The 9,769-nt window shown below is 48.4% G+C and overlaps 1 protein-coding gene across 1 annotated transcript; it reads right to left on the reverse strand.

Moving 5' to 3' along the window:
* Positions 1-1,534: 1,534 nt before the first annotated feature.
* LOC146174968 (52 kDa repressor of the inhibitor of the protein kinase-like) lies at positions 1,535-3,161 on the reverse strand. The gene is made up of 2 exons (XM_084583351.1): positions 2,794-3,161; positions 1,535-2,034 (listed from the first exon to the last, which is right to left on the reverse strand). The coding sequence occupies exons 1-2, from the start codon at positions 2,895-2,897 to the stop codon at positions 1,857-1,859; spliced, it is 282 nt and encodes a 93-aa protein (XP_084439477.1). The 5' UTR covers positions 2,898-3,161; the 3' UTR covers positions 1,535-1,856.
* Between the last annotated feature and the right edge of the window lie 6,608 nt (positions 3,162-9,769).

The raw sequence follows: 9,769 nt of genomic DNA on the forward strand, positions 1-9,769 counted from the left end.
TCTTCTTTTTCTTGGCCCTCGAAACGCTGTCTCCGTCTTTCCGACCGCGATAGTTTGTTGGTGTCAGGCCGTGTTAGATATGTTTGGCTGGTGCTAGTTTGTTTAATACAGCCAAGTATTTGTTGCAAAAAACCAACAACCCTAATTTGCCACAGCGTAGCGTGCATCTCAGTGATAGGTTGACAGACATCGAATTCGATATTAGGTCTCAGTGGCACTTAGCTGCGGGATAAGAGTATGTTTGTAAAGATCAAGCATATAAGAAGTTAAATATAAAGTTGTGCAACGATGTGTAATCATTTCTTGTCCCCTATAGTAAGAGTTTCGGGAGAAACTGCGAAACTTATATAAAATAGAAGGCTGGATAATCATTATGCATTTGGCAACGTTCGATGCATAGGAAGACGTTAAGGCTTGCCATTGAATTTCAATTATTTGTTTCTCGAGATTAATTCCAAATAAATCAATTCCATTTTTTTAACAGAGTAACCTTTATTCCACAACATCTAGGCGCTCTTTATGCATCATTGGGCTCGGGACGGCATAAATTTCGCGTTAAATCTAAAATATATTTTAACATTAGGACATTTTAAGCTGCGGTTATAACATTATAATTCCATCTTTCTATTGTATAAAGAATATAATATTGCTATTTTCCTTTGTCAGAGATGTCGAATTAACATAGAGAGCCATCATCCGATAACCGTTTTTTCTAAACCGGATGAAAATTGCTCTACATTCAAGAATCAGAACGTGAACATCGTTGCAGCAAGCAGGATTTCACACACTAGTTAGCTCTCTCAGGCTTCCGCGGCCTGCCTAATAATGGAGCCCCGACGCCACACACTCCAGCGTGTAACTGTTACCTGCGTTGGTGCTCGAGGTGACCGCAGGTTGTAGCGCATTCGCGCATATGGAATCGAGTCTTTCTGTGCTGCGTCGGGAGATCGTAGTGTTTCCCTTTTGCAGGTGGCTTCTAAGGTTCATTCAATGAATTCTAAGGTTGCATTTGATCACGCCGCTTCTACTATGCTCTCCTGAGGCTAGCCTCTCTTTTTTGCAGCGTACGCACCTGCACCTTTATGCATTTCTACGCTGCCATCTTCAGAGCTTCTGAAGCTGTTCAGTGAAGTCTGATGGTGGGAGTGGCGAGGTAGATATACAATGGTAGCGAAGGTTCCATAGACGCCCATTGGTCCAAAAAATGGCGGCTCATGGGCACCGCCGTATTGGGGGGCAACTACGCATGAGTGACGTTGAATGACGTCACGCATACGTATGTTTTTAGCGCGAATTTTAAAGTGTTTTTTTTTATAGAACCCGCCTTTTCAAGCCGGTATCTCATGAAGGTTGCCTTTCAGTGCGCACCAACCTTTGCCAGTCAAATGTGCTCGAGTTCCTGCTAGTTATGGCATTGCTAATGTGCAATTCGGAACCCAATGAAAGTTACTTGCAAAGAAGGCAGCATAGAAAGGCAGCAACACTTTCAGATGCTGGCTTACCTTGGCTGGCTAAGGATGCAATCATGCATGATTCGTAGTGGAAACCTTGGTGGAAATACTGGTGCTAGTACTTTTGAGTACAAGGTATGATGCACAAAGCACAGGCTCAAGTGCACAGTTTGCAATACAGTGTACGGCAAGTATGGTTTTCATATTCATGGTTTATTACAGCAACCAAACACAGTGATCAAGCACACCAACAAAAAATACACGTCACAGGCAGCTCAAGCAGTAGTTTCTTTAAGCTGGCTATTCATCTTAATGGTCACAGTGCGGATAGAAAAAAGCCCTGCAGTTCCACGAACGTTGCCAGGTAGGAAGTCGAAAAGCATAGAATACAGTGCTAAGACAGCTTCAATTGAGGCAAACATGACATGACATAAGTAGGCGCATCAACACGGGTCGCAGCCTTTTTGACGACAGATACGCAGACGGTTCGAAGTGCTTGGAACAAACCCGCAAGTCTCGCAGCTGCCATGGTGTCTTCTTCTCCAGGCTGACGTTGTGGTAGAACTGCACCCACGCTCGGCACCTGGACGTGATGAAACGTGCACGTTATTCACAATTGCGCCGTAAGGAATACTGCATACTCCAAACGCCAATGCGTCATTATTCCTATCAATGCTAACTTCAGTACATTGTATTTCCATTATATCTGAACTATGGTAGTAAATGCTCGCCCCAAGCTCTCAGCGCCTAAGAGTGCGGTTACGTACGCTCGTCCTCATGGCATGCGGGTAGCTATACTTTTCTATGGTTAAGATTGACGAGAATGAAGTGCGTTTAAAGTTACCCTAACGGTCATGCATATGCAGAAAAGCAATAAGAAGACAGGCAGTAACTCCTGCTGGGTGAATTCAGTTAAAGCACCCTCAAGGCCGCGCATATAGACGTGGCTGAATTCTGATACTACCAGTTGCGAGTGTCAAATTGGCTTCGCGGTGTTGGAAAACTAAACAGTGTTCTTCTCAGACTTGTCAGGCAGCAGAATTGGTTTTAAATTGGCCTTCCGGTCAGTGGCATGCGCGTGGTTGCTCCTGAGAGCCCGGTATCAGGTTAACGCTGGTGATAGCCGGCTGCATGAAACTCACCATAAATCAGACAAATTGGGGGCCTCTTTCGCACAGCTCAGCACTTAAAGTGTGTGCCCTGTAGTGTAGTACATAAATATTCCAGAAAAAATGAAGCCACGTGCGCTCTAAATGGTTACAGAAGCCAACAGCCCAACGAAAGCATTCGGAGCATACCTAGAGCAGACGCCTTGTAGCAGACGACACTGACAAGAGCTCACCTGTGAAAGTCAAGCGGGAAGCGGTGTAGCTTGACACCGACGGCACTGTCCACGTTGTCGCAATGTGCCACGGCGCATCGTTTCTTCACACGCCGCAAGCTCATCTTGAAATAAAGCGCTAAGCGATTCAAAAGAACAGCGCGAAGCGTGCAAAGACGGAAAAAGACTTTGCACTGGCCGCACGTCGAAGTAAACGACAAAAACCGAGAAAACTGCCGCAGCGGTGCAGCGGGGTGCGAATTTTACAAAACGGTGACAGAGACGCGACGCGCAAGGACGACGAAAACTTCGCAAAAGGGGCATTTCGAGACTGGCGATAAGAAACCGCTTCGTGAGCTTCCGCGGCCACTGTGGCTGGGTGCCGAAACAAGGCCTGCAAAGTCAAGCTGCAAATGCTCCGCACACTCATCAACAGGGGGCGTAACAAGAACGTTGCAAAAAATTAAAAATGCGGAGCAATGTTTTGCTAAAATAGTTTACCTATTTTATAAAAGGTGGCATTAAAATATTTATTTCTTTATGTTGTTTTATAGCGTTTTTATTTGTGCTTTTGAATTTCATTACCTAAGTGTTTGCCCCCCCCCCCCCCCCCCAAAGTGGCTGTGCTGCTGTCGCGCTAGACCGTTTTTGGGCCCAGCCTTCGCTACCATTGTATATATACCTTGGGAGTGGTAGGACGCTTCTTACGGAAAGCAATCGCTTTGTCATGCTCACAGCAGAATATTGCTCGCCCCCGCCGAAAACGCTGATTGTTCGGCCGATCAAGAAGGCGACAAGGCCCAGGTCAATTCAAATGGTAGCCCAACTTGGAAGAAAACGCGCGCAGCTGCCTACTGCCAGCGGCATCAACTCGATGATGAGGGCTCCTGCGAACTGTGAGGCATATTACTAGTGCACAGAAAATAAGATCTGTCAGAACTCCAAAGAACTAGAAAGTAAACTTAATATTCGCGCTCAGGAATGAAGGCAGTTTTTGTTTCTTGCGTAAGAAAAAACGTGTCACATTTATATAATATTTCAACTTGTTTCTAACGGCATCTCTCAGCCATTTAGTATCCGCTGCGTAGTTGCCCAAGGCTCAGATATGGCTCAGACCAAAGCTTTTTTCATCCGCGGAATGGGTGCGTCATCGGCCCCGGTTCAACGTTCTTCGTTGCGTGCGGCGTACAGAGTGGGTTATCTGTACCAAACAGTCAGTATTCCATTCTGGTGGTTGTAGTAGAGTTTTACAGCAAGGGGCAGACTGTGTGTGCTCGATAAGAAACTGATTGCCGCTGCATGTGCTCATTTCCGGACGATGGGATAATGCTTCGTCACAGCTCGGCGGCTCGACTCGGCCAGCTCGGCCTCCAAGGCACGTCGCAAAAGTGGTGGCTTGTTTTACGGATACACTTCTGCATGAGCGCCGTATCGCTGCACGTTTTAATTGAACGGTTAAGGTGGGCTTTTATTGCCCCCAAGACGCGTGTAGCATTGCTCAAAGCCTTCCATTCCGCTCTCTTCGCTGCGTGTTTTGCTTACTGCGTCGTATTGCCGCGCCAACGTTCGCTGAATGTGCTTTAGCTGTTATCACAGGGATGTTGCTATTGTCAATGGGATCTTTCTCATGTACATGTTAAATGCCTAAGTTTTAAATTTGTAGCCTCATATTGACTCGTCTCAGTTGCAAATGAAGCGCGAGTAAGATAATGGAATCGTGAACAGAGCGAGATTTATTGGAGTGAAGCTATATCGTACATATTTTCACTTCTCAGACGCATTAACATCTAAATACTAGCAATGCCAATTTGAATTGCTTACTTAAGCTCTTACAGGTTGGTGTTCTAGCGCTAGAATTAGTTATTCCGTTCGCTTGTTTTTGTTCTTTGACACTGATACGTACTTTGTTTGTTAGCAAGATCTTTTACCCTTTTATAATCTCACCGCGTCTCGTTTGGAGAACTACGCTGAGGTCATTTTGTTATCACGAGGATTTCATGAAGACCTTCACGAATGAGCGGTGGTCGCTTTCCTACACTTAAATATTTCATTGTCGTGAAGCTTCTATGTAACTAATCGTGAAATAATAAAGCCTGGCTTTCTATGCAGCACAGCTTCTATCATTTATGACCTTAGTGAAGTCCCTTAAGCCATGTGATTCTATCCATATGCTTGCAGAAATCACTTGAAGGCACTTGTTCACAAACGTGCCCGAAGAAATAAGCCCCAGCATGCGTTTACATGACGCGCGACGAAAGACTAGGCTAACGACGACGGAGGCAGAACGATGCTATGATAAGGTGGTTAAAGATGCCGTAACATTTCAGTTAACGTAAAACTTGACAGTAGAAATCTATGTCAAGTAAAGTTGGCTGAACAGTTTACGGAGTTCATTTTTCTGCCTTATCAGAGAATCGTTCTGCCTCCGTCGTTGTTGGCCTTGTTTTGCGTTCATAAGTAAAAAGACAATCAAATTCCTTGCCAAAAGTACGTCACTGTGACGTCACAAGCAACTTCACGTGTTTGTTTGCCTCACAGTTTGCACGGGCCGCCGGGAAACTAAAGCCTCGCTCAGAGCCGACACGCAGCCTTCAATGGGAGTTACGCTACTATACTATTTCCACCATGACAAGGCTTCCACAGACCGCTCCTGCTTTCCTCAGGCAGCACAAATGGGAAAGGGCTAACCTGTTAGAAGCACTGAGTGCACTGCGATGTTGGAAGAGAAAAAGCAATGGTATACGCTGTGCGACGTGGAAACTCTATTCATGATTTTTGCTTGCGCCGTACGGAAGTAATGTGCAGTTACTGTAATCATGCAGTGCTTGAATCAGCTCAAGGTTACGGTAGAAGCAGCAATGATTAGGATATATTACAGTAAATCGTTGTTCAAGTCGGCTGAGTGGCAGGCCTTGAGACTTTAAATTCCATGACAACACCAATGATGAAATCTGCATTACACCATGCAGGAAGCTGGCCTAAGCGAGCAAACATATAGTGTTCACGAACTGAGACCAGCGGTCAAGTGACAAGCTATGGGACTTGTCCTTTAGTGCCGAGAGACAATAGCATGTTTTTATATCTGGGTCGCCATAAGAAAGTTTAAAGCGAGTGAAAGAAAATTTGCCAGTAGCAGTTGAAAAGTGCAGCCAAATTGTGATAACGTGATAACATGCCGAGGCCGATGTTCCGTGTTGCTGCCAAGTGCCGATAAGATCACCCAGTGTTATCACGTGATGTTCGACGCTTTTCCTACGTGACTATATATGTGCCGTGTCTTGTACGCTTGTTGAAATAAATGTTTGCCTCCGGTTGCGACGCAGCCTGCATGATCATTACAGTATCGACGAGGCACGGTCTAACCCTACGGGGGTAGGACGGACGTGGTTGGCGAAATGGCTTTCGGCAGTCGCGTGGGTGAGTTTAATCTCAACGGAAATTCTTCATGGGAAGAATACGTGGAGCGCATCGAGTTGTGCTGCGCAGCGAACAAGCTGACGACTGACGCCGACTAGAGGGCAGCTTTACTCAGCTTTTGTGGGGAGACAACGTACTCCTTGATAGCAACCCTCGTGAAACCTCAACGACCGCCAAATGTCGAGTACCAAGTCATCGTCGACGCCGTTAAGGACCACGTCAACCCGAAGCCTTCAGAGTTATACTCAAGGTATGTTTTTTCGAAACGAGACCAGCACTACGATGAATCTGTAGCTGACTACGTTATATCCTTACGCAAGCTAGCTGAGAACTGCGGCTTCAGCGACAAACAGCTGCCCTTGGATGTAATGCTGCGTGACCGCCTGGTATTCGGATTGAGGGACAGCGTTGTGCAGCAGCGACTGTTGATAGAAAAAAACTTGACGTACATTTTTTCGAGAACGGCAGAGCGTAGGTGTTGTGGAACGACCAGCAATCGCTCAGCGCCATCAGGTCGCATTTTGCGGCGGTATAGCGTATTCCCATGAAGGAAGAACAGGGCGAGGGATGAGTCACAGCTGTGTGTGCGGATGCGGTCGATTGAGAACTGAGGGTTGGGTCCGAGCGCTGTTCCTCGCTATGTGGGAAAAGTCCAATATGGAGAAGACACAGGGGTCCGACTCATGGTCAATAGAGGAAGGGGGATCGACGGGATAACGGGGCAGACAGTCTGCATCCTGGTGGAGCCGACCGGACTTGTATACAACGAAAAAGGTATACTCCTGCAAGCGCAGTGCCCAGTGGCCGAGGCCGTCAGCAGGATCCTTGAGGGAAGAGAGCCAACATAAGGTGTGGTGATCGGTAATTACAGTGAAGGATCGGCCAAACAAGTAAGGTCTGATTTTTCCAACGGCCCAAACGAGAGCCAGGCACTCCCGTTCCGTAATAGATTAGTTCTGTTCCGCTGATGACCGGAGGCGACTGGCATAGGCAATGCCGCAGTGTAAGCGGCGTTGTCGCTGTCCAAGAATGACACCAATCTCGTGGCCACTGGCGTCGGTGCAAAGTTCCGTCGGGGCAGACGGGTTGAAATGGGCCAACACAGGAGGATTGGTGAAAACAGCGATGAGGGTGGAGAATGCGTTAGCCTGCTCTGATCGCTATGAGAAAGGAACGCCTTTCTTCAGCAGATTGGTGAGAGGACTAGCAACAGTGGTAAAGTTTGGGACGAACCGGCGAAAATAAGAGCACAGTCCTATAAAGCTGCGGACATCACGGGGTGAACGCGGATATGGAAAAGCGCTGACAGCGCTAACTTTGTCGTGGTCGGGCTGCACGCCGGTGACATTCACCAAATGGCCAAGCACTTTAAGTTCGCGGCGACCAAAACTGCACTTCTTTGAGTTCAGTTGAAGTCCGGCAAGGCGGAAAAGTGCCAAGATGGAAGAAAAACGACGAAGATGGCATTCGAACGAAGGCGAGAAGACAATCACGTCATCCAAGTAACATAGACAAGTCGCCATTTGAAGCCGTGGAGTAAGGAGTCCTTCGTTCGTTCTAACGTAGCAGGGGCGTTGCAAAGTCCACAAGGCATAACCTTAAATTGGTAAAGCCCATCGTATGTGACAAAAGCTGTCTTGTCGCTGTTTTCTTCATCAACAGAGATCTGCCAGTAGTAGCTACGAAGGTCGATGGAGGAAAAGTAGCGGGCGCCATGTAAACAGTCCAAGGCATCGTCTATTCTCGGCAGCGGATAAACATTTCTCTTTTAATCTTGTTCAGATGTCGATAGTCGACGCAAAAGCGCCAACTGTTGTCTTTCTTTCTAGCGAACACGACAGGAGATGCCCAGGGGCTGCTCGAAGGTTCGATAATATCGTTGCACAACATCTTGTCAACCTCCACCTGGATGATTTGGCGCTCAGAAAAGGACACACGATAAGGCCGCCGAAGTACAGGTTTTGCATCGCCGATGTTAATGCGGTGAGTCAAAACTGATGTTTGGCCCAGAGAACCGGCAGCAAAGTAAAAAATATCGAAGAAGGATAACAAAAGGTTGTGCAAGTCCTGAGCGTGTTTGGGGCTGAGGTCAGAGGAAATCATTGCGGAAATAGGGTCGGTAATTGTGGTGGGGAGTACGGGTGTTGGAAGGACGCTTGAATTTGGGCCAGGAGTGAGTGTACAAATGGTGCACTCTGTGAGAGGGGACAAGGTAGCAAGGGATATTCCTTCAGGGAGAACTTGGGGTGACAGACTAAAGTTCAGGATAGGAAGGTGGTGCTGTTCTGTGTAACACATACGATGCGATGAGGAAGAACGACGTTGCGGTCAAGAAAGACCTCGGTGATAGGGCAAGCAACATAGTCACCGTCAGGCACATGCGAGAAAGGTGATAGAGGTGGGTAAACAGCAGAGTCAGGGGGAAGGCGAGCGAACTCGGTGGTGCGAAGGCGGGGTGTAGATGGAGCATGTTCTGAGCAGACAGGTAGGTCCAAACGAAGAAGGCCGCTGGAGCAGTCGATAAGGGCAGAGTGGGCCGTTAAAACTTCAAGGCCTAGGATCACATTATGAGGGCACTGGTTGAAGACGGTGAACAAAACAGGGATGTGATGACCGGCAAGGGTGACTCGGGCAGTACACAGCTCACTGACGGCAGCAGTACTGCCATCGGCAACACGAATGGTGGGCGAAGCGGCGGGGTCTGTACTTTCTTGAGGCGGCGGCAAAACGATGAGCTCATGATCGAGACTTGGGCACCAGTTTAAATGAGGGCAGAGACGGGAACGCCATCCACGAACAGGGAGAGGAGGTTACAGGGCGAAGAAATTGGCAGCAGAGGATTTCCAGATCAGGGTACCAATGGAGCGTCACCTCCGGGAGCTGCATTGGCTAGTTTCCCGTGAAGCGGCCGGCAGAGGACGGCGAGGAACAGCGGCTAGGAAGAGGTGAACGGGAACGGCGGGCTGGCGGGGAAGGAGAGCGACTGGACACAGGAGGAGGCGGAGTGGTATCGGTGCGGGCTGCTCACAGCGAGGCGTGAAACGGCGGTGACCGTAATTGGAGTAGTGGTCAACGTAAGGATAATGTCAAGGTGGGGATGTTCAGCGGCTGCGGCAGTGGCGAGAGATGCGGCCTATACACGAGCACGTGAAACAGATCGGCCTGTCGTCAGGGGTGCGTCACTTATCAGGATTGCGGTATCGGTAGCGTGGCGTGTAGGTGTTGCGGGGCGTAGCAAGGGACGGCGCTCGAACTGTGGTGTTCCACGGTGTGGCTATAGGGGACGCCCAAGTTGGCAACCTCTTGACGAACAACGGCTTGAATGAGGGATATCGTCGCTAGGTTGCTGTTCGAGGAGGGCGGGTTCACGACGCACGATGCGGATCACATTTTCAGTATTCGAAGGCTGCTTTAGTGTCGGCAGATCCTCGCACGTGGAGCTAGGGGCAGTGTTGGGGAGCCGATCGAAGCGATGTGCAATGCGTCTTTGTTTGGCCTGCTCAAAATGTCGACAAACCTGCAGAACGGAGTCAACCGTAGAACAGTCCCGACAGAGTAGAAGATTGAAGGCATCGTCGGC

This window comes from Amblyomma maculatum, chromosome 11 (assembly GCF_055883805.1).
Source record: "Amblyomma maculatum isolate TAMU_Amacu chromosome 11, ASM5588380v1, whole genome shotgun sequence".
In the NCBI taxonomy this organism is placed as follows: Eukaryota; Metazoa; Arthropoda; class Arachnida; order Ixodida; family Ixodidae; genus Amblyomma; species Amblyomma maculatum.

Coding starts and splice junctions, on each gene's coding strand:
- LOC146174968 (XM_084583351.1), bottom strand. CDS start 2,897: ATGAGCTTGCGGCGTGTGAAGAAACGATGCGCCGTGGCACATTGCGAC. Junction 2,035..2,793: donor TTCCCGCTTGACTTTCACAG/GTGAGCTCTTGT, acceptor CATCACGTCCAG/GTGCCGAGCGTGGGTGCAGT.